The following is a 25,799-nucleotide window of genomic DNA, read 5'->3' on the forward strand; positions in this document are numbered from 1 at the left end:
TAGTCTAGGAAGATTTCTGTGTCTCCAAAAAAAAAAAAAAATGATGAAAGACAAATGATCTAAAATTTCAGACTTTCACAATTTCAATTTCAGTTTTAATGTTATGAGGCCCATTGGAGCACCTTGTTGGAAAATCTAAAATCCACCTGTAGGTCCATTCTTGCCCCTGCTTTAAACCTGATAGTGTACAGTCAATGTGGTACATAGAGATGCCTTTCCCTTCCAAGTAAATCAAATAGTGACCTATATACTTGTTGTTGTTTAGTCACTAAGTCATGTCTGACTCTTTTGTGACCACATGGACAGTAACCCTCCAAGCTCCTCTGTCCATGGAATTTCCCAGACAACAATACTGGAGCAGCATTTCCTTCTCCAGGTGATCTTCCTCACCCAGGGACTGAACCCATGTTTCCTGCTTGGCAGGCAGATTCTTTACCACTGAGCCACCAGGGAAGCCCTGATCTATATACTTACTGGGGGATAAAATATTTGTTTCTAACACTATTTAATGTTAGTCATTTAATGTATATATATCATCAAAAATAAAACAACCATCCAAGATATGAGGGACCTCAGCAAGTTAGAAAAGAGTTGCCATGCTAAATAAAAAGAGAAAACTTTGTAAATTAAAAAAGGAAATTCAGTATAAAATTATTGTGAACTGGTCATGGTCCCAGACATCAAAGAGAAACAAATGTAAATTATGTCTTGGAGATTTAAACCCCGATCAATAAAAATCCATTGATTAAGTACCAATGAACAGAAACTAAAAGTTGAAAAATCACAAAAATACCCATGGAAGAAGTCATCATAGGTAAGAGTCATCAGAAGTAAGAAACTGAAAAATCAGACCCACAAGTAATGCACATACAGAAATTTTTTGTTTCAAAACAAACTTGTCCGACATTGTTAAATAAATTAACAAATGATGTTAGAAGCTTTATCAGTCAGCTTGGGATACCATAACAAAATACTCAGGTTGGGTGGCTTATATGACAGTTTATTTTCTCAAAATTCTAGTTTCTGGGGAGTTCAAGATGAAGGTGCCAGCTGACTCAGGTAGAGGGATGCAATGTCCAGATTTGAACTGAAGAGATCCTCAGGAGTTTGCTCTGGCAAGCATGCAGCATCTCCCCCAAAAGAGGCTTCTCATTCTGGCTCTGGAGGTGACTTGAGGGATTATGGAATCTCATGTTCCTTCTCTGGGAACATATACCTACCTCCTTGTTTCACCCTCTACAATGCTTCATGATCTTGGCTCTTAACTGAAACTTAGTGTAAGTTATTAGCCTTAGACCACTTTTATTGTCCCTGATCCTTTTTAATCCCTTACCTTCTCTCCTTCCAAGTTCAAAGCACAATCCCTTAAGTTCTCCTCACTGTGCAGTCTCAAACAGGTACACTTAATTTCAACAGCTTGTGTAAGGGATCTGTTCATCATTATTTTATGTAAAACATAGGTATTAAGTTACTAGCATCCTCCAAGTACTGAGTGGTATCTATATGAGGTACTCTGGAGACTGCAAAGGAAAAAAATAGATAAATAATCCCTATTTTTAAGATCCTTAGATTTTAAAAGAGGTGACGGAAATGTTAACCAAGTATATTACTGTCAGGGAACATTTAACAGGAGGATTCCTGTGTGCTGTTTTTTGTCTCTCATAAATCCTCTGTTCCTTATCAGTTCCTGGTAATGAGTGGAGCAGCATGCTGCTCCCAGGACTGAGGTCATGAGATAAAACACATGCATGGATTTCCTTCAGTAAACATTCTTCTTACGACAAAACTGCTTAGTCACGACCCTCTCTCTTGAGATATGGATTGTATTCTGACATTATGACCATTGTGAATTCCTTGTTTCCTTGATAACAGTTGCTGTACGTCTGGTTTTCTGATCTTTATCATTGTCGAAAGAAATTCCTTGTACAATAGCCTATATATACTCACAGAAAGATCATTAAAGCACCCTTGCTCCGCCAGAGACTTGGGTCTCCGTGTGTTTCTCTCTCTCTCTCTCTCTTTCTCCCTCCGGCTAATTCTCTGGAGCGTGGAAACCTGCCGAGCTCACTCTCCTGCCCGGGCTTTCAAGATCTCCTTGAGAGGACACCCTGTGCCTTTGTGAGCAGTGCAAGCCCTGTTCTAGGGTCTTATTGGTTCTCTGTGTAAACCAGGGAATACTAGCTTCTTTCTCTCTTTCACTTTCTTATCGTCAACTCTGGACCACCAGGTTCTGGTCCATTAAAGGACCACAACATATTGTCATGTATTCAGAGCTACAATCAAAGTGTTGTCAACCTTGATGTTTGAAGTGTGGACTTCAATTGAATAGCATTGGTGTCATGCGGAGTTTGTAAGAATTGCAGAATCTCTTGCCCTCGCCCCAACCTACTAAATTAGGACCTATATTTTAATATAATGTACACGTGAGACACCTGAGGATACCCGTGCTGCTGGTGCATGAATCATACCTTGAGACATGAGGTTGTACAAAGAAAAGGATAATTCTGCCTAGCTGAGTGAAGCGGTGAAGATGTCACTGAAAGCACCACAGAAAGAGAAAACTTTGCTTAGCAGATTTGGGGAGAGGACAGATGGATGAACAGTCAGGCAGAGGAGATAACACAGATAAAGACATAGGGGCATGAACAGTATGTTGGAGAATGGAAAGTAGTAATTGTATTGGAAAAATGGATGAAGTTGAAAATACAGGCTGGGACCATATTTTGAGAAATCTTTTTATTTTAATCTTTTGGCCATGACACATGGCATGTTGGATTTCAGTTCTTCAAAGAAGGATTGAACTAGCGCTCCCTGCTTTGGAAGTATGAAGTCTTAACCACCAGACCACCAGGGAAGTCTGAGAAATCTTTTATGCTATGAAAAAGACAGTAGAAAACAGGGGTTCCAGAGGTTCTTTGAGTGGAAGAGTGATAAGATCATATCTGTCTCATTGGAATGAAGAAGGTAGATTGAATGGGAGAAAGCCAGACCACAGTAAGAAGCCAGGAGGAAGTTATTGCAATAATCCAGGCATGAAATAAGAGCTGGAACTAAGACAATGGTTGTGAGAATTGTAGATACTTTGCACTCAAGTTTGTGTGAATTTGTTATGCAGCAATAGATAACTAGCTCACATTTTACTACCTGGAACTGGGATCCAGAAATATTTAAAAATGTGAGAGTAGTAATGAAACTAGAGAACAGGCAGTGACTGGAAGTGTTTTGAAAAGTGTACGTGAGAAACTGCAAATTTCCTTGAACAGACTTTAGTAGAAATCTGGACTTTCTGGATGCCCATGGTGGGGACTCCAAACAAAGAGGAACATGTATTAGAACCTGGGGAAGGAAAATCCTTGTTACGTAATGACAGAAACTTAGTTATCTCCATCAGCTATGTGAAAAGAAAAAAAATTATAAGTGATGAACTTTAGCTTTTATAGCTAAGGAGATTTCCATAAAAAGTGTAGAAGGTGCTACCTGATTTATTCCTGTCATTTATAAAACATGGGAGAGGAGAGCAATAACATGAGAGAAGAACAAAACAGGACCTAATGATTTACCCTTTCCAGATGGCAAAAGATATAAATGGATTCACTGTTGGGAAATCATGCTCTAGAGAAAAGGCTGAAGCCGTTAATATACATTTTGCAAAAATGTCTTGAAGACCAAAAGTTAGAGTATTTAGCCACACTAAGGATTCTTTCAAGAGATTCAGAGTGCATCTCACAGATCCTTTCAATTGTGGTCAAAGAATGTCACCTGCTGTGTGTGTGTGTGTGTGTGTTAGTTGCTTGGTCATGTCTGACTCTTTGCGACCCCATGGACTGTAGCCCTCCAGGCTCCTCTGTCACCTGCAGTATCAATCAGCAAAGAATGTTGGGGCCATCAACTCAGGAGCCATTGCAGTTGCCCCTGTGTGCCCTGCGGGGATTTAGGATGGAGAAAAGCAGAATGCTGGCCCTAGATAGCTAAGGTGCATATCAAAGGAATAGTTTTAATGAGCCCAGATTCTTGCATCTTCCTATACACAGAAAAGCACTGAATTCATTAACTTGAGATGTCTGTTTTTCTTTAATTAACACTATTCTTCTGATTACCTGGTTTTTGTTGCAAAAACTCCTACTTTTTAAAATTGATTTTTATTGGAGTATATTTGATTTACAATGCTGTGTTAGTTTCAGATGTACAGCAAAGTGAATTAGTTATACATATATCCACTCTTCTAGATTCTATTCCCATATAGGTCATTTACAGATTACTGAGTAGATTTCCCTGTACTATACAGTAGGTTCTCTTTAGATACCTATTTTGTAGTGTTGATCCCAATCTCCCAGTTTATCCCTCTCTGCCTTTCTCCCTTAGTAACCACAAGTTTGTCTTCTGCATCTGTAACTCTATTTCTATAGTTTTGTAAATAGGTTCAGTTGTACCATTTTTTAAGATTCTGCATATAAGTGATATATGATATTATCTTTCTCTAACTTCACTCCGTATGACAATTTATAGGTTCATCCATGTTGCTGCAAATGGCATTATTTCATTCTTTTATATATATGTGTGTTATATATATGTACCACATCTTTATCCATTTCTCTGTTGATGGACATTTGGGTTGCTTCCATGTCCTGGCTATTGTAAATAGTGCTGCAATGAATGTTGGGGCACATATATCTTTTTAAATTATGGTGTTCTTCTGATATATGTCCAGGATTGGAATTGTTGGATCATATGGTAGGCCTATTTTTAGTTTTTTTAAGGAACCTCCATACTGTTCTCCATAATGGCTGTACGAATTTACATTCCCACTAGTGTGTAGGAGGGTTCCCTTTTCTCTACACCCTCTTGAGCAATTTTTGTTTGTAGAATTTTTTGATGATGGCCATTCTGACTGGTGTGAGGTGATACCTCATTATAGTTTTGATTTGCATTTCTCTAATTAGTGATGTTGAACATCTTTTCATGTGCCTCTTGGCCATCTGTATGTCTTCTTTGGAGAAATGTCTATTTAGATCTTTTGCCCATTTTTGATTGTGTTGTTTGTTTCTATATTGAGCTGCATGAGCTGTTTGTATACTTAGGATATTAATCTCTTGTCAGTTGCTTTATTTGCAAATATTTTCTCCCATTCTGAGAGTTATTTTTGTCTTATTTACAGTTTCCTTTGCTTTGTTAAGACTTTTAACTTTCATTAGGTCCCATTTGTTTATTTTTGTTTTTATTTTCTTTATTCTAGGAGGTGAATCAAAAAAGATCTTGCTGAGATTTTTGTCAGAGAGTGTTCTGCCTATGTTTTTGTCTAAGAAAAAACTCCCATTATATGCTGGCCTCACCCTTACCTCTTTGGAGTAGTATGTTAGAATTATCTGAAAGTGTGTCTTCTAGATTTAAGTCCTCAGCAAGTCCATAAAATAAAACATAGCTCTTAGGCTTCCCTGGTGGCTCAGTGATAAAAAGAATCCACCTGCCAATGCCGGCATTGGATCACTGATTCAGGAAAATCCCACTTGCAGCGGAGTGACTAACCCTTGCACCACAACTATTGAGCCTGTGCTCTAGAGCCTAGAAGCCACAACTACTGGGCCCATGTGCTGCAGCTACTGAAGCCTGCATGCCCCAGAGCCCATGCTCCACAACAAGAGAAGCCACTGCCTTGACAAGGCTGTGCACTGCAACTAGAGTGTAGCCCCTGCGTGCCACACCTGGAGAAAAGCCCATGTGGCCACAAAGACATGGTTCTCATTTGTAAAGGGGGAATCATTTGTTAACTTATATCCAATGAGTAGTCAACTTATTCAGGCTCTGTTTACCTCTTACTTCCCTAGCTGCATTGTTCACTTGAGAAAATTTTGTTCATTTTTAGAGATGTGGTATGATATCACATCCTCTAGGAAGTTTTTAAAAATCTAGATCAGGTTAGATTATAGTCCTCCTGTGCCTACTTCAAGGATAGCATTTATCACAATGGATTCTAATTGCTTCTTTCCTAAATGCTGCAAAGACTTACCTTATCCGACATTATATTAAGTGCTGCAACAGAGAGCAGAATGGATGTGGTTCCTGTGTGAATGGGACTCTCAGTCTAAGGGGAAACAGATACTAATGAGACAATAAGTCTGAATGTATAAACTAAAACTGGAACAGTGAGTTGAAAGAAAGGTATATCCAATCTTTAAAGTCAGATAAGAAAGGAATGTAACCTAGACTCAGGGAGTGGTCACTGGGAAGGCTTTCAGGAGGAAACAACCTTTAGCTGAGATCCGAAAGGTAGAGTTAACTGGGAACAGAGACAATAAATTCTCCCATGAGTTTCAATAATTTCTTCCATGGAAGAAAATCATTCTTCCATGTAGGAAGAATATGCAGGTTTTTACAAATTGAAAGAATACCAGTGTAATTAGAACTCAGAGTGGGACGAGGAGCATCATGAGAAATGAGGCTGGAACGATAGTCAGGTTTCACAGCGTGTGTAGCTTTGTGGACTATCTTAACGGCTTTATACAGGGCATGGCAGATAGTTGACTATCTTCATGAAGATGAGAAACCATTCCTACAACCTTTCTAGATCCACAGTTTAGCCAAACTCTTCAGGAAGTCTCTAGAATGCCTGTCTTTATGGAAACAATCTTATCTTTGCCTGAGAGGGAGAGATGAGGCGCAGGTTTATAGTGCTTGGCTCAGGCACTCCAAGGGAAAAGGGCAAGACATCTTTTAGTTCTACCAATCATTTATGTACAGCTGTTGCTACAGGAACGCCCTGAAATATTTCACCAAGAGTAGAAATTTCTGAGGATCCAAATAATGGAAGAAACTTCTCCCCTACCCTAGATACATTCTCGAAAATAAATAGGTGATTATCTAAGATGAATATAGCTAATGAGATGGCTGATAGAAAACCAAGTCCAGCCAGACACTTCATAGCAAAGAAAATATGATTTACTTTAAATCCTCATACGATTAGTACCTTCAGATGTGTGGTCTTAAGTCACAGCTAATTCTCCCTGGATATTTTGCCAAAGAATGAATTTCTTGAGAACCCAATGAAGCAGGAGAGGAGAGAAAGTGAATTCTCACTGTGTTCACTGTTGGAGAAATTTTCTAACAATCAGGATGATCCAGAGATAAAATGTCACATCAGTAGATTGTGAATCAAATTTTTAAAAGTAATCTAGAAGACCAGCTGGGGGAATTATAGAGTAATTCAAGCATGAAGATTGGGCTATAGGATCTTAATGGTTTCTTCTCACCAGGAGAACCTTACAGGCAGAAAGTATAATGTGGAAGAGTAGCTATAGGGTGGAGAACATTGAGAACTCAGAGAGAGAAAGAGGCTGCTGGTAAAAAACACTCAATACCCAAGTCTCCTGCATTGCAGGTGGATTCTTTACCAGCTGGGCCGTGAGGGAAGCCCAATAAGGAGGAACAGAAAGACTTAATTTTGTTTGGAATGCAAGCCACTTAGGAAATTGCACCTGATATGATCTGAGTTTGGGGACCAGGGGAAAGAAGTCTGACAATGCATCCTTTTCAGGAACTGTGACTTCCAATTTAAACTCACGTCTGCTCATCTAGCCAACTTCCCTTGAATGTGTTTTCCAGGGAAGCACTAACATTATCGTAGTTTGGATAGATATTAGTTATCTATTGCTGTGTAGTAAATTTTCTCAAAACTTGTGTGTGTATGTGTGTGTGCATGCTCAGTCGAGTAGTTCAGAAGAACAAATATCTGTTTTCTTCACAGTTTATGAGGGTAGGTTATCTGGAAGAGGCTCAACTGGGTGGTTCTAATTCAGGGTCTCTCTTGAGGTTGTTGTCCATCTCTCAGCTATGTCTATAGTCAAATTCAGGCTCAAAGGGAGCTGGAGAATCCACTTATAAACTCATTCATTTGGTTGTTGACAGGCCTCAATTCTTTGTTGGCTATTGGTCGGAGACATGCATTTCTTTTTTTTTTAAATTTATTTATTTTAATTGGAGGCTAATTACTTGACAATAATGTAGTGGTTTTTGACATACATTGATATGAATCAGCCATGAGTGTACATGTGTCCCCCATCCTGAACCCCACTCCCACCTCCCTCCCCATCCCATCCCTCAGGGTTGTCCCAGGGCACTGGCTTTGAGCACTCTGTTTCATGCATTGAACTTGGACTGGTGATCTGTTTCACATATGGTAATATACATGTTTCAGTGCTATTCTTTCAAATCATCCCACCCTCGCCTTCTCTCACAGAGTCCACAGTCTCACTGTGTCTCTTTTACTGTCTCTCATATAGGGTCATTGTTACCATCTTTCTTAATTCCATATATATGCATTAATATACTGTATTGGTGATTTTCTTTCTGATTTCACTCTATTATACAATAGGCTCCAATTTCATCCAACTCGTTAGAACTGATTCAAGTGTGTTCTTTTCAGTAGCTGAGTAATATTCCATTGTGTATATGTTCCACAGCTTTATTATCCATTTGTCTGCCAATGGACATTTAGGTTGCTTCCATGTCCTAGCTATTGTATACAGTGCTGCGATGAACAATGGGGTACACATAGAGACATGCATTTCTTAACACACAGGTGTGTTAAGCAGACTTCTCCACCGCCTGCTTGAACAGCCTCATTTCATGGCATCTGGCTTCCCAAAGAAAAAGTTATTTAAGAGGAAGAGAAATGTGAGCAGGTGAGTGAAATAATTCCCTAAAAGAAGCAGGATTCATATCTAGAATAATATTAAGACCTTTTATAACTATATTAGTAAGAAGATAAGGTGTCCAACTAAAAATGGGAAAAATAGTGAAAAAAGAGCTTCACAAAAGAATATAAACAAATGGCCAATAGGCTCATGAAAGGCTATTCAATTATCAGGAGTTATTAGGGAGATAAAAATTAAAACTCACAGTGAGAATCTGCTACAGTATCATGAGCATGGCTAAAATTATAAAGGCCGAAAATACCAATCATTGTCAAGGTTGTATGCAGCAAGTTAAATGATCTAAAATTTATGCTGGGGGTGTAAAATGACAGAGCCATTTGTAAACTGGCTTAGTCAGTTTAGTTATAACAAACATTTACCATACAACTTTTAGCTATTTATCCAAGAGAAATGACTTAAGCTGTTCCTAGAAATATTTATACATGAATGTTCATAAGAGTGTGATACATAATAACCAAAACTGAAAATAATACATCTGTTTGTCCAACAAATTTTGGTATACAGTGGAATGCTACTGAATTTCTTCATTCCAACTCTTGAGAATTAATACTCAACTAACGTCCCATTAGTTTCCCAAATAATTATATACTGGCACATGAAAGTGAAAGTGAAATTTGCTCAGTCATGTCTGACTCTTTGTGACCCCATGGACTATATATTCCATGGAATTCTCCAGGTCAGGATACTGGAGTGGGTAGTCTTTCCCTTCTCCATGGGATCTTCCCAACCCAGGGATCGAACCCAGGTCTCCCTCATTGCAGGTGGATTCTTTACCAGCTGAGCCACAGGGAAGCCCAAGAATACTTGAGTGGGTAGCCTATCCCTTCTCCAGTGAATCTTCCCGACTGAGGAATTGAACCAGGGTCTCCTGCATTGCAGGCGAATTCTATACCAACTGAACTATCAGGGGAGCCCATACTAATACATTCAGTTCAATTCAGTTCAGTTCAGTAGCTCAGTTATGTCCAACTATTTGCGACCCCATGGACTGCAGCATGCCAGACTTCCCTGTCTATCACCAGCTCTTGGAGCTTACTCAAATTCATGTCCATTGAGCCAGTGACGCCATTCAACCATCTCATCCTCTATCATCCCCTTCTCCTCCCACCTTCAATCTTTCCCAGCATCAGGGTCTTTTCTAATGAGTCAGTTCTTCATATCAGGTGGCCAAAGTATTGGGGTTTCGGCTTCAGCATCAGTCCTTCCAATAAACACTCAGGACTGCTTTCCTTTAGGATGGACTGGTTGGGTCTCCTTGCTGTCCAAGGGACTCTCAAGAGTCTTCTTCAACACCACAGCTCAAAAGCATCAATTCTTTGGCACTCAGCTTTCTTTATAGTTCAACTCTCACATCCATACGTGACTACTGGGAAAACCATAGCTTTGATTAGACGAACAAAGCAAAGTAGTGTCTCTGTTTTTAATATGCTGTCTAGGTTGGTCATAACTTTTCTTCCAAGGAGCAAGCATCTTTTAATTTCATAGCTGCAGTCACCATCTGCAGCCCAAGAAAATAAAGCCTGTCACTGTTTCCATTGTTTCCCCATCTATTTGCCATGAAGTGATGGGACCAGATGCCATTATCTTGGTTTTCTGAATGTTGAGTTTTAAGCCAACTTTTTCACTCTCCTCTTTCACTTTCATCAAGAGACTCTTTAGTTCTTTATCGCTTTTTGCCATAAGGGTGGTGTCATCTGCATATCTGAGGTTATTGATATTTCTCCTGGCAATCTTGATTCCAGCTTGTGCTTCATCCAGCCTGGCATTTCTCATGATGTACTCTGCATATTAGTTAAATAAGCAGGGTGACAATATACAGCCTTGACATATATTTGGATTTGGAACCAGTCTGTTGTTCCATGTCCAGTTCTGTTGCTTCTTGACCTACATACAGATTTCTCATGAGGCAGGTTAGGTGATCTGATATTTCCATCTCTTTAAAAATTTTCCACAGTTTATTGTGATCCATACAGTCAAAGGCTTTGGCGTAGTCAATAAAGCAGAAATAGATGTATTTCTGGAACTCTCTCACTTTTTCAGTAATCCAGCGGATGTTGGCAATTTGATCTCTGGTTCCTCTGCCTTTTCTAAATCCAGCTTGAACATCTGGATATATGCAACTATATAAATAAATCTCTCAAAATGCTGAGTGAAAAAAAGCTAGATAATAAAGAGTACATAGCAAATATCTATTGAAAAATGAATCCACAGTGACAGAAATTATATAATTATATAATCAGTGATTATAGTTAGGGGTAGGGGTTCAGAGCTTATTGACTTCAAAGTAACATAAAGAACATTCTGAAATGATGGAAATATTCCATGCCTTCTGTTATGATGATTACATAGGTTGTGTGGTATACTTTTGGTAAAAATCATGAAAATATAATTCATCTATATAATATTGTATTATATAAATTATACCTTATAAAAGTAGATTTTTAAAACAAGAAAACCTTTATAATATGTAAATGTTTTTAGAAATATGAGGGTATAATTCACAGAGACAAAATAATACTTGGAAACTTTACTGCCCTCTTAGTCTTTGATCAACTACCCAGGCAAAAATAATAGATAAGAATAATATAATTAATCCCTTTAATTACATATCCATAGAGATACATATAGATAGATACCTATATGAAAATTTTAAGTTCAGGGAAAGTACTTTACTTTCTGTTACTTTTATGACAATTTTGAGAAAGGGCCACAATGATATGCCTCAAATAAAATCTAAATACATTTCCAAGCAAAAAATTATAGAGATCACTTTGTCAAAACTCAATGTAAAAAGTCTAGAACTAAATAACTCAAGTGTAATTTTAAAAGCTATTTTAAATTTGAAATTTCTCTACTAAATAACCTTTCAGTTAAAGTAGATAGCAAAAGAAAAATAAAAGATGATTTTAAAAATGACAACCTTACTTTTCAAAACCATGATATGATGCATGGTTAACGATGAATTCAGAGGGGGAAAAAGTCAGAAGTTCATAGAGTTTCATAGTTTATTAACTCAACAGGTATTTATTGAAGGGCTGCTGTGTTCAGAATTTTTTCTGCACTCCAGGAGTATAGATAAATATCCATGCAACTTCTCTCATAGAGTTACATGCTAGTGGAAGTACATAGACTAACTAAATATATAACATTTTAGACAGTGATAGGTTCTATGTGGATAAAATAATGGTAAGCTCTATATTGGAAAAATAAGCTGAATAATGTTGGTAGAGAGTGATCAGAGCCATTTCATATATAAGCATACAAGAAAGCCTTTTCTGAGAAGGTGATGTTTCAGCAGACTTCTGAAAGAAAGGGAGTGTGTTAGTCATGCAAGAAATTGAGGGAATAGCATGTCAGGCAGAGAAAATAGTAAATGTAAAGACCTAGAGGAAGCTGGGAGTAGAGCAAGCAATGGGTTAGGAGAAGATCAGAGAAATGATATAGAGTCAGGTTATATACCTCTTAGACTAAGGAAAATACAGATACACTACATCCAGAATGAAAAAGAAGATATAGCCTCACATATGAAGATTTTAAATTATACTGAAAAAGTCCAATTTGCTAACGCATGTAAAAATTTAAAAGTTTCACAGAAATACATGTAAAACAAGAATATATATTAAAACAAAATAATAATAGAATTGAGTAACCTTGGCAGAAATTGAAAACTTTGCTAGGTACTATGTTATAAAGGAATTCTGTGAGAAAATTTCACAGGTGAATTACATCAAGCTTGCTGCTGCTGCTAAGTCATTTCAGTCGTGTTCGACTCTGTACAACCCCATAGACAGCGTGCTCCCCCATCCCTGGGATTCTCCAGGTAAGAACACTGGAGTGGGTTGCCATTTCCTTCTCCAATGCATGAAAGTGAAAAGTGAAAGTGAAGTCACTCAGTCGTATCCGACTCAGCGACCCCATGGACTGCAGCCTACCAGGCTCCTCCATCCATAGGATTTTCCACGCAAGAGTACTGGAGTGGGGTGCCATTGCCTTCTCCGATGTCAGGCTTAGGGCAGAGATAATTTTCACAGTATTTGCACTGATTTAAAACAGAAAAAGTTCGAAGTTTATCAATTCGTGTGATCCCATTGCTGTAGCCCCAATAATAGACTTAAAAAAGGTAATACAAAATCCTAAATAAATCACAAGCAAATTGAATTTGGAAGTAAAATTTAATACATATCCTCTGACAAAGTAGAGTTTATTGAGAAACCACTGCAATGCCCCAAGTGTTTACTCTGAGATGTGGAATCAGTGGAGAATTCTGTACCTAAGGGAGGCATGCTCTGATCTATCTTTATGTAATATTATGATGAGTAAAGAATGAATGGGAACAAGGGTCATAATTCTATGAGCTTCTGAGGAAATAACTAGAATCAGCAGGTAGTGGGGATGGTGTTCTAATTTAAAAAACCCACTTAGGGCTTCCCTAGTGGCTCAGTGGTAAAGAATCCACCGTCAGTGCCCAGAACACAGGTTTGATCCCTGGATGGGAAGATTCCACATGCCACTGAGCAACTAAGCCCATGAGCCACAACTATTGAGCCTGTGCCCTAGAGCCTGGGAGCCATAACTACTGAGCCCATGCGCTGTAACTACTGAGGCCTGCACACCTACAGCCTGTGCTCTGCAAGAAGAGAAACTACTGCAATGAGAAGCCTGTGCACCACAACTAGAGAGTAGCCCCCGTTCACTGCAGTTAGAGAAAACCCTGCACAGCAGCAAAGACCCGGCACAGCCAAAAATAAATAAATAATCTTTTTTTTTTTTTTTTAAGTATAATCCATTAAACAAAACCAAAACTTAACTGACTGTCCACCAGTGAAATGGGCTGTTCAGTCATCTTGGAAGTTAGTCAATAGTTGGTATCTCGTTATTTCCAACAGATACCAGGAATGTTGACGCTGGGATATTTCTGCATTTAATAAGCCTTTAGACCCATGACATCCCAGATTCCTTTTAATACTGAATGCCTCTGACTCTACAGCTGGATCACCTCAGTCTCCCCTGGTTAGAATATAAGCCCCATGAATGCAGGGGTTTTTGTCTATTCTGTTCATTGCTCTTCCTGGAGCTAGCGTTAAGCCTACAGGAGAGACTCAGTGATTGTTAAACATGGGAATGTCTCTGTTAAACTTATTTCAGGACTCTGAGCAATGCACTTTTCTTCTCTGCAACTCAGAAAGTAAAACATTGGATTAGATGGTATCTGATGATCTTTCCTGGTCTACCAGTCTGTGATCCCTTTTCAGACTGTGAGCCACTGCTTCTAAAGGGCTTTGCAGGCTGGTGGGGGAGGTGGTATGAGTGGCTGTTGGGAGGTAAGGCAGGAATGGGAGATGGGTAAGGAGAAATCTGAGTCAAGAAGAAGAGAACAGATAACCTCTGGGGCTGGGGACCAGAGCACTCCCTGAAAATAAATGTGAACGTCTCTTTAAGATGCCGAGGGTTCTAATTCCAATAAAGATTTTTCACTTGACACTGAGGGTACATGATGCTGATGACCCAGCCCAAGCATGGTATCATTGCCTCATTTGAGCCAGCCTGATCAACAAAGTGTTCACAGTTCCCTGAGTTTCTCATTGGAAAAACAGCATAAATAGCAGCAACTGTCCTTTTAACTGTATTGAAAATAAATTTTTATCTTGATGAAGTGCATTAAGCATTTCTTTAAACAAAGAGTTCCACTGAGGCTCGGTATTACTATGCACCCTCCAGGCACCCACAAGTCAGCAACTTCATGTGCTCCTGAGGTTTCACAGAACAGCTAATAGGTTGGCTGACAGGATCTGGATTTGCTACCAGCTAAGTCAATGAGATATGTGTCATATTTATTGAATATAGAATCAAATATAAAAAGATACACATTGGGTAATTGCAATGATTTTATTCTGCATTTGCCTTTATTTCAAGCAAAAAGAAATGTTTTCAGTATCAAGAGGCATGCATATATGTGTATCTTCCATTCAATTTTTTTTCAATAAGTTAGTTTCATGCAAATTAAAAGAAATGGAGTTCAGCTTCTTGGTGACCTAGGAGGGAAAAAAAGAACAGAATATTAGTACTTATTAATGAGGCTCTTGTCATGTACTATCTCAATTACTTTTTATATTAATGATGAAAGGTGGGTACTATTGTTGCCTTCAAGTTATATGAGGAAACCGAGGCTCATGGGGTAACTGGGTCTGCTCCATGGTTACATAGTTAGTAAGGACAAACACAGTATTTGAACCCAAGTCTATACTCTGAATTCAGATGTACATGACATTATAGGACTTACTCCAAAGGGAAGGGTCTCTGCCTTTCAAAGTAAACAACTAGAATAATTACAATTATAACTGCAAAGAACAGTATTTTAAATGAATAGAATCTATATTTCCTCTCAGTGTCACAATAAGACACAGGAAAATAGAAATGAACCCGTTAGAAGGGTTTCAGATATTCAGACTCTCTGTTCTATATCTAGACACTGGGGTCAGCAACTCCGCTGTGGATTTTTTTATGATATAGAAAGTGTTAGAGTGTGGTCTGTACTCCTGCAATACCCAGCCATTTGCCTTGCTATCTGAGGTATTAGCATGCTCACCTTTCTTCCTGGAGTCATTTCACTGCTCAGTTCTGAAGGTCCCTGCTGCGCTGGCCAAAGGCTTTGGAGCCCACATTAGTAGACATGAAGTTCCTCTTAATCTCACTCCCAGATCTGCTTAGTGAGCCTGCCATCTTATGGGTCACACAGGTGGCCCTGTTACAGGATCTTTTCTGGGCAGTGATGCTGATTTGCAGAATGGAGAAAAAGAGAAAGTCTGTCAGTGAGAGGCTGAGGGCAAGTGCTACCCCACAGCAAAATTACTTTTCTGAGAGGCACCAATGAACCTTAAATATTTCTTCTAAGCACAAAATCACAGCAGAAAATCATAGAGCATAAGAGAAAATGCCACAATCGTTCTCCGTTTCCAGGAGTGTCAGAAAAACCAAACCCACTATGGACAACAAGCTGTGGAACACAGAACTATAGCAGGCAATCTTTTCTGTGCAAGTAAAAACCTTGGGATTCCCATGTGGCTCCGTGGTAAAAAAAGAAATCCAATGCAGGAGACCCAGTAGATGTGGGTTCAATTCCTGGGTTGGAAAAAATCCCTGGAGGAGAAAATGGTAACCTACCCCAGCATTCTTGCCTGGAAAATTTCATGGACAGAGGAGCCTGGCAGGCTACAGTCCATGGGCTTGCAAAGAGTCAGACATGACTGAAAATGCATGCAAATGAAAACTTAACTAAGCTTAGGTGACTAGAGAGATTACAGTACCACACCCTACCTCATTCTTAAAGACTGTCTGAAGGATGCATCCCATTCTCAGGGACTGAGTGTTCTTAGGAAAAGAAAAACTCCCCTGTCCCCCTGGAAGAGGAAGTGAATTTATAGCATCAAGTCCCAGAGGTGCTATGTAGCTCCTCAGTGCTCCTGTTTTTGCTACCTGAGGTTGCTCACAGGGACCACCCACCAAGCCCTAACTCCAGCTACCCAGGGCTAAGGCTACTTGCCAGACAGGTCCCTGAATCCATCTACTATGGGATGTAGCTAGAGCAATAACCACCACAGCTCTGGTGTTTTTAGAAATATACTTTTATTCCCCCAGTGACAGGCATGTTCAGAAGCAGGACTGGGAAGCTGTACTATGAAATCCACAGGTACTCCTGGGGCTGCCCGCTCTCTCCTGATCTCTTCCTGATTCTCTTCTGACTTGCTCTCCCTCCTCCCCTCTGATGTTCCAGACATCCACTGCTCTAAAAAAAGCCACTGATACTAGCCCAAAAAGCAACCAGAGAAGATCACATGCATCAAGTTATAGGAAGAAAGAAATTGGAAAGGAGAGGAAAGGGTGGAGTAGGTACTTTGGGGCATGCCAATGTGAGGGGGTCATGGTCTTTATCTAATCCCTGGTGACTCATATGGTAAAGAATCTACCTGCAATTCAGGAGACCTGGGTTTGATCCCTGGGTTGTGAAGATCCCCTGGAGGAGGGAATGGCTACTCATTCCAGTATCTTTGCCTGGAGAATTCCATGGACAGAGGAGCCTGGTGGGCTATAGTCCATGGGATCACAAAGAGTCAGACACGGCTGACCAACTAACATTTTTGCTTGCAGTGTGAGGTGTTGTGATCTTTCTCTAAAACTCTGACCATGACTGATTTCTTTCCAGGCATTCTGACCCCAGTTTTAGTTAAGTAGAATATGTAAACCTTGTTGAGGTCCTGTGTGTATATGCCCAGCACATAGATACTCAGATTACTGCACTGCTTAGCTCTGGAGCTATCCAGGCTGCAGGGAAAAGACAAGCCACACAATACCATGGGCTGGGGCTGCCCCAGAAGACAGTCATGCAGAAGGTTAGACCAGGGAGGGGGCACTTGGAGCAGAGGTGGGAGGGGGCAGGCAGGAGGCAAACTCACACACTCTCCACTAGGAGAACTCAGGTTTGCTGAGTGGGGAAGGGCTGCGGTGGGGAAGGGGTGACCTTTTCTGGCATTCCACATGCTGCTCAGTCCTTCCTGCTCTGCAGACAGGTCCTCAGGGTGGGTGCACGTGCAATACATGGCTCTGCTGGTGTGAACTCAAAGCTCAGGGTGCACAGGGAGGTGGAGATGGGGAAGGGTGTCTGGTCCAGTGAGAACGTGCACGTGTCCACAGATTCTACACGTCTAAAGGCCCCAGACCTACCTCAGACACTGCTCTACCTGACCCCATCCTTTGTAAGGGCTCTGGCTTCACTTTGCAAATGTGCAATGATGATGCCTTGCAGTTGTGAAAGAATATCATGCCCCAGTTAATGAGGAGGGGCCACATTTCTAAATCCCCTGAGATACATGAGATTCATTCCCTGGGTTTACTTTATGAGGCTAAACTCCTCCAATACTGGGAGGTTTCCTCAGTAGGTAGGTAGGTAGCTTTAGTCACTAAATTATGTCCAGCTCTTGTAACCCCATGGACTGTAGCCCACCAGGCTCCTCTGACCATGGGATTCTCCAGGCAAGAATACTGGAGTGGGTTTCCATTTCCTTCTCCAGAGGATCTTCCCCAACCAGGGATTGAACCTGGACCTCCTGCACTGCAGGCAGACTCTTTACCAATGAGCCACCAGGGAAGCACTGGACTGCCAGACAATTTGCAGAGTGAGCAATTCCACAGCTTCCCCCACTGCTTTCAGAAAGGCATCTTTTCACATGTGGGTAACCATAGTCCCTTCACATGATCTTTGTCTTCAATGGAGCCTGTAGAAGAGCTGAACCCCAGGCATGAACAGTGACAGCTTGCTGGCTGCCTGGCTGGCTATATTCTCTCCTACCTGTCAGGATACCCCTTCCTAGTAAGCCAAGGGAGAGGGTAAGAGCAGAGTGGAGGGCAAAGCCTTACTGGAAGTGCTCTGCCTCCTGCTTCAGTTCACTGGTCTTCATCTGCACATAATCGTTCATCACTGCGGCCAGTAGGAGGCACATTTCCTTCTCTGTGAGTATAGCAGGATCAAAGTCATTCTCCAAGGCTGACCTAGGGAAAAGAAGCAAGTCCAATGCTGGCTCTGAGTCCCTGCCTATCGCCACCCTCAGGGTAAGCAGCCAGGTTTCCTGGTTTCTGCAGCTTCCCCTGAGGATGTGGCTGCTCCAACTGTCAGTGGAAGAAATGAGCCCATTTTCTATCCAAAAATGCTGCTTCTCCAGCAGTTAGGCTCTGGTGTGACCTCCAAGAAATGATTTGCTGGAAACTGATGGTTAGATTTTCTGGATCTTTATGAGCTCAGTGTTAAATGCAGCTATTGTTAAAAATTAAATGATAATCATAGTTTGAATCTGAAAATGGTTTCAGTTTAATAAATATAGTTTGAATGAGGATGAGAAATTAGATGACTAGATCACATATCAGACTTAAAGACAAATGTATTGGCCAAGCAGTTAGGAGATTAAGATGAAATCTATTTTTCCAAGTATGGTTAAATTAGAACTATCTTTGCTCGTGATACAAATGTTTGGTAAAAGCAACAAAAGTATGTTAGGAAGTTCAGTGAGTTTTATGAAACTTAGAATAAGGAGTACTGTCTTATGCCTATTTGTAAACTGTGTGCTACACATCCTTGTGTTATAAAAAGTTTATGATAAGCTTTCTATACAAGTGTACATTCATACACTACCACCATTCATCCCCCGCACCAGGAGCCAGTTGTTAAGGATTCAGCACAGCACAACTGAGAACGCAGGATTTATGGGAGGTGAGAGTGCACCTGGCGGGACTGTCTTACCTGAATGGTGCCGCCTGGAACATGCCTGCCTGGTACACGACCAGGAAGCTGAGGACCAGGAAGGGCAGAAACTTCCAGAACCCCATGACGCCTCTCTGCAAGGGGGAAAGTGACATCACCACCTGCAGCAGTTCGTTTTGTGAACCCAGAGACCTGGGCTCTACTCCTACCTCGGCTTCTAACACCCTTGCGTCCTGGTTTCAGGCTGGTCATTTCACTCCCCTTCACCATCGTTTCCTGTTGGCCAGGACTCCTGGAGGACAGACTGGGAGTACCTGTCACCACAGCTTTTCCCCTTGAGCCACCCAGAGCTATCCTGCTGGGGCTGGGCTTTTCCTCATATCTCATGGGGAAGGGTGTTAGAGAGGACTTACCACTGCAGTTGGAATCCCTGAAAAGTAAAAAACCAAATTCTACCGGTCAGCCACTCCACACTATGGCAAAGAGGCCCCTGTAAGAAGCAAGCTGGGAGAGTCTCAAATTGGGACCCAGAATTTAAACTGGGAAAAAAGCTCCCAGAAGCTGCCACTGGGGCTTGCGTTTAACAGTTACCCGCCCCTCAGCCGTTGTACCTATTTGCCACCCACTTTGGCTGGACCAAGTTCTGAACCCATGGCGCAAGTTCGGAACCCGTTTCCCACGGACCGCTAGGCATGAGATGTGATCCGAAGGCGCTCGGTCGGCACAGTTATTCCTGCGTCCTGTTCTGTGGGTGGCACCTAGAGAGCTCCAAAATCTAGAAATTGACCTAAACACGTGTGCAGCGGAAGAAAGCAAGACTGGAGCCCGGTGTAGCAAGGGGAGAGTGGAGCACAAAGTCCAGGAACTGAGACCATTCAGTGTTACCTATGTGGAGGAATCCTTGAGAAGAACCGCGGAGTGACACAGAGTATGATGAGAACGTGGACCGACACTCTTGATATCGGAAAGGGGATCAGGTAAGAAAAAGTAACGAGGAAAGGGAAGGGAGGGGGAGAGAACAGAATCCAGCTAAGCTGGAGTCTCCAGACTTACCTGGCAGCAGGAACTGGGCGGCTTGGAGCAGAGGAGGGAGCAGTGACAGTAGCCTTGGCGGTAGGCGATGGCACTGCACAAGTGACACGATCTGGTAATGCCTGCCTCTGATGCCTCCAGCACCAGCAGCTGCTCTTATTTCCGCAGCTCTGCGTCTGGGGTGGTCCAAGAGCTCCAGGCAACCAATGAGGGGAAGGATCCTGAAGCCCCAGAATGATGGTGTCACCATTTGCGTCCAGAGCCTGAAGCATCCAGCAAGCCCACCCCAAGTGTATTTGCATTGAGATCACTGATGGCAGGGGTGGGAGGGTTAGTAGGGACCCAAAAAAGAAAACACGTAAAAGTGACCAGGAATTTGAGGACAAACTGACGTCACAGTAAATTTCACCTGTTCAGTTCCTCGAGTTTTGAGCACGTCCTACTCCATCCCCAGCTGTGTGACGATATTGTGGGGCAGCGTCCAACAATACAAGGAATCCTAGCTGCCCTGCAGTCTGACAGTATCCCAAGTGATGCTTGGAGGGTTAATGTACAGCAGAGTGGACGATTCTGTCCCCAAGCTAGGGTGTCTGATTCAGGCCGCTAGAATGATACACAGAGGGATGGGGCTTCTGGGAATCAAGAAATGGAGGGGCAAGGAGTTTGTCAGACCTGAAGTCAGTACCAGCTGTGCCAATATGAGCTAGTAAGATCATAGCAAATAAATTATCCGTGCTTCAACACACTTATCTTTGAAATGGGGACTATATTCCCATCTTGAAAACATTTTTTTTTTTAAATTAAAAAACTCAAATGATCTTTATTTTAGTATCTGGCGTTTCTAGCGAAAGGCAACCGATCCCAGTTTAGCCTTACAGCGCTCTGAACACCTTCTCTTCCATTTTTGCGATTGAGTTGTGTTCGTGTGTCTGAGGGAGAGTCAAGCTAGAAACTGTTTCCCTCCTAGGTGGGCATCTAGAAGAGCTTCCTGGTCCACATAGGGGATTCCGTAAGACTGCAACCCATACTATGGATATTTCCACTTCGTTTTCTGCCCGGATTCGCAATGGGTGGTCCAGACATACAGGTAAGAAGGCCTGGATGTCCCGCTGGCACTCAGCGGGGAGATTTAAGGCATAGGTGTTTCCTAAACCTCGAGGCATGTACTGATTCATCCCCTTCCTAACCAGCCATCCATCATCTCTCACCTGCCCGATCCATTTCCCGATTTCCCCGCAGTTTCCAAGTGCGTCATGCCAAAATATCCCGAAGGCATGTGATTCCAGCTCTGCACTCTCACCCTCCTCACTTCGCACTTCCAGCCATACTCTTTCCCACACAGTCTCATTACTGTCTCTAAATGTGTGCCCACTCCCGCACCACCGGAACTCATAAAACAACGCTGATGCACAGGGGCATCCACGTGGGTTTACTTTGTTCAGTCCCGAGCGTCTTGGGTTCCTATGCACACGACCGCAGTAACACCCAATTAAGCAGCATGTCGACCTTCATACACCCTCCACAACTTAGCTGCAGAACGTTCTGCCTGACTTTTCAACTCCAAGCCCTCTTCGACGGCCCTAAGAGAATAGAGAGGGCTGCTCCCAGGCTACAGGGCCGCCAGGTCTACTGCACATGCGCAATCTGCTGTTTCCAATACAGATGCCCAAGCACTGTGAGCGCATCGCCTATATCGCGGGCCAACGGTGGGCTGCAAGGACCCCAGCTAGGTGATTCTGCCAGGCAGAGCCGAAACCAGCCCGGCTGTGTGATGAGTGGCCCAGGCCACAGGTCCACGTCCCAGTCCAGGGTTCAGAAACCACTGTATATCCTTCGATACACGGCCCTCGCGCCACACCTCTTTCCCTTTCAGGTTGGTGGTCTCAGGGTTCAGAACACCTAACTTCCAAGAGGCCTTATTCCAGTTTTCTGCTTCTTGACCCAGGAGTGGCACTGATGCAAGAAAAATAGAAATCTCGGGGGTGGGGAACTGAGTATCTAAAACTCAGTCGCCTGAGGGTCAATTGGCAGGGCGGGGGCGGGGAAGAGGGATGCGGAAATGGAAGAACTCCTTGTTTGCATGCTGCTGGCTTGAGCGCAGAGCTGGGACAGGTGAGCAGAACCAGGGGAGGGCTCAGAATGGCGAATCGCAGACTCAGTGTGCCCTGGAGCTGAGACCCAGATGGGAGTTTGGGGGGCTTAGCAGTTAGGATTCCGAGCCTTGGCTTAGGCGTGCATACAAATTTGCAAGTCTAAATTGGTGAAGGGCGCTTAGTAGGTAGTTGTGGCAGTATAAATTGGGCTCTCATTTAGTTGAGTCTGACTCTTAGAATACTCTTGCGGATATGACTTCCAAAGAAAGAGGTTTCTCATATATGAACCTTCTGAAATCACTTGTTAGTATATGTTTACCTGGATTGCATTTTCCTGATAAGAGAACCACAGGCTTCACCAGTGCCATGGTGACTGCAAAGTGGTTAACAACTTTAGAAGCTGATTTTGTAACCAGGTTACTTTGTGGGCTGGAGCTCCACCCATGACTGCCATGTTTTCAGTCTTCAAAGCAAACATCCATTCCTCACTCTGAAATCTTTGCAGGCTACAGAGGATGGACTGTTGGGGCAGGATGCAGGGTCTGCACCACAGAGGGTGCTAACATAGCCTCTGGCTATTACAGGCTTTACTTTAATGTCAGCCTCTCTAGATAGGGAGGGGCTGAGATTAATTCTTCCCTCAAGCACTTTCTTAGTGTCTCAAGCTGAGCTGAGTGTTCAGTTCAGTTCAGTTAAGTAGCTCAGTCCTGTCCAACTCTTTGCAACCCCATGAACTTCAGCCCACCAGGCCTCTCTATCCATCACCAGCTCCCGGAGTTCACTCAAACTGATGTCCATTGAGTTGGTGATGCCATCCAGCCATCTCATCCTCTGTCGTCCCCTTCTCCTCCTGCCCCCAATCCCTCCCAGCATCAGAGTCTTTTCCAATGAGTCAATTTTTCACATGAGGTGGCCAAAGTATTGGAGTTTCAGCTTTAGCATCAGTCCTTCCAAAGAACACCCAGGACTGATCTCCTGTAGAATGGACTGGTTGGATCTCCTTGCAGTCCAAGGGACTCTCAAGAGTCTTCTCCAAAACCACAGTTCAAAGGCATCAATTCTTTGGCTCTCAGCTTTCTTCACAGTCCAAATCTCACATCCATACACGACCACTGGAAAAACCATAGCCTTGATTAGATGGACCTTTGTTAGCAAAGTAATGTCTCTGCTTTTTTATATGCTATCCAGATTGGTTATAACTTTCCTTCCTAGGAGTAAGCGTCTTTGAATTTCATGGCTGCAATCACCATCTGCAATGATTTTGGAGACCCAAAAAATAAAGTCTGCCACTATTTCTACTGTTTCCCCATCTATTTCCAAGAAGTGATGGGACCAGATGCCATGATCTTCGTTTTCTGAATGTTGAGCTTTAAGCCAACTTTTTCACTCTCCTCTTTCACTTTTATCAAGAGGCTTTTTAGCTCCTCTTCACCTTCTGCCATAAGGGTGGTGTCATCTGCATATCTGAGGTTATTGATATTTCTCCCGGCAATCTTGATTCCAGCTTGTGTTTCTTCCAGCCCAGTGTTTCTCATGATGTACTCTGCATAGAAGTTAAATAAGCAGGGTGACAATATACAGCCTTGACGTACTCTTTTTCCTATTTGGAACCAGTCTGTTCTTCCATGTCCAGTTCTAACCATTGCCTCCTGACCTGCATATAGGTTTCTCAAAAGGCAGGTCAGGTGGTCTGTATTCCCATCTCTTTCAGAATTTTCCACAGTTTATTGTGATATCCACACAGTCAAAGGCTTTGGCATAGTCAATAAAGCAGAAATAGATGTTTTTCTGGAATTCTCTTGCTTTTTTGATGATCCAGCAGATGTTGGCAATTTGATCTCTGGTTCCTCTGCCTTTTCTAAAACCAGCTTGAACATCAGGAGGTTCACGGTCATGTATTACTGAAGCCTGGCTTGTAGAATTTTGAGAATTACTTTGCTAGTGTGTGAGATGAGTGCAATTGTGTGGTAGTTTGAGCATTCTTTGGCATTGCCTTTCTTTGGGATTAGAATGAAAACTGACCTTTCCAGTCCTGTGGCCACTGCTGAGTTTTCCAAATTTGCTGACATATTGAGTGCAGCACTTTCACAGCATCATCTTTCAGGATTTGAAATAGCTTAACTGGAATTCCATCACCTCTACTAGCTTTGTTCATAGTGATGCTTTCTAAGGCCCACTTGACTTCACATTCCAGGATGTCTGGCTCTAGGTGAGTGATCACACCATCGTGATTATCTGGGTCATGAAGATCTTTTTTGTATAGTTCTTCTGTGTATTCTTGCCACCTCTTCTTAATATCTTCTGCTTCTGTTAGGTCCAGACCATTTCTGTCCTTTATTGAGCCCATCTTTGCATGAAATGTTCCCTTGGGATCTCTAATTTTCTTGAAGAGATCTCTAGTCTTTCCCATTCTGTTCTTTTGCTCTATTTCTTTGCATTGATCACTGAGGAAGGCTTTCTTATCTCTCCTTGCTATTCTTTGGAACTCTGCATTCAGATGCTTATATCTTTCCTTTTCTCCTTTGCTTTTCACTTCTTTTCACAGCTATTTGTAAGGCCTCCCCAGACAGCCGTTTTGCTTTTTTGCATTTCTTTTCCATGGAGATTGTCTTGATCCCTGTCTCCTGTACAATGTCATGAACTTCAGTCCATAGTTCATCAGGCACTCTGTCTATCAGATCTAATCCCTTAAATCTATTTCTCACTTCTACTGTATAATCATAATGGATTTGATTTAGGTCATACCTGAATGGTATAGTGGTTTTCCCTACTTTGTTCTATTTAAGTCTGAGTTTGGCAATAAGGAGTTCATGATCTGAGCCACAGTTGGCTCCCAGTCTTATTTTTGTTGACTGTATAGAGCTTCTCCATCTTTGGCTGCAAAGAATATAATCAATCTGATTTCGGTGTTGACCATCTGCTGATATCCATGTGTAGAGCCTTCTCTTGGGTTGTTGGAAGAAGGTGTTTGCTATGACCAGTGAGTTCTCTTGGGAAAACTGTATTAGCCTTTGCCCTGCTTCATTCCGTATTCCAAGGCCAAATTTGCCTGTTGCCCCAGGTGTTTCTTGACTTCCTACTTTTTCATTCCAGTCCCCTATAATGAAAAAGACATCTTTTTTGGGTGTTAGTTATAAAAGGTCTTGTAGGTCTTCATAGAACTGCTAAACTTCAGCTTCTTCAGCGTTACTGGTTGGGTCATAGACTTGGATCGCTGTGATATTGAGTGATTTGCCTTAGAAATGAACAGAGATCATTCTGTCGTTTTTGAGATTGTATCCAAGTACTGCGTTCGGACTCTCTTGTTGACCATGATGACTACTCCATTTCTTCTAAGGGATTTCTGCCCACAGTAGTAGATATAATGGTCATCTAAGTTAAATTCACCCATTCCAGTCCATTTTAGTTTGCTGATTCCTAGATTGTCGACGTTTACTCTTGTCATCTCCTATTTGACCACTTCCGATTTGCCTTGATTCATGGACCTAACATTCCAGGTTCCTATGCAATATTGCTTTTCACAGCATCGGACCTTGCTTCTATCACCAGTCACATCCACAACTGGGTATTGTTTCTGCTTTAGCTCCATCCCTTCATTCTTTCTGGAACAGTATGAAAAGGCAACATGATAGGATATTGAAAGAGGAACTCCCCAAGTGCCCAATATGCTACTGGAGATCAGCTGAGTGTTAAGGTTTATTAAATGTTGTCCTTTTC

The 25,799-nt window shown here is 42.0% G+C and overlaps 1 protein-coding gene across 2 annotated transcripts; it reads right to left on the reverse strand.

Moving 5' to 3' along the window:
- On the reverse strand, window positions 14,576-20,111 carry CRSP-2 (calcitonin receptor-stimulating peptide-2). 2 transcript variants are annotated; one of them, NM_001285687.1, is given in 6 exon segments: window positions 14,588-14,740; window positions 15,295-15,323; window positions 15,326-15,480; window positions 18,120-18,251; window positions 18,997-19,091; window positions 20,011-20,028. In NM_001285687.1, coding segments are annotated over 5 exon segments (468 nt in total). In that variant the 5' UTR covers window positions 19,083-19,091; window positions 20,011-20,028; the 3' UTR covers window positions 14,588-14,674.

Source organism: Capra hircus, chromosome 15 (genome assembly GCF_001704415.2).
Source record: "Capra hircus breed San Clemente chromosome 15, ASM170441v1, whole genome shotgun sequence".
NCBI lineage: Eukaryota > Metazoa > Chordata > Mammalia > Artiodactyla > Bovidae > Capra > Capra hircus.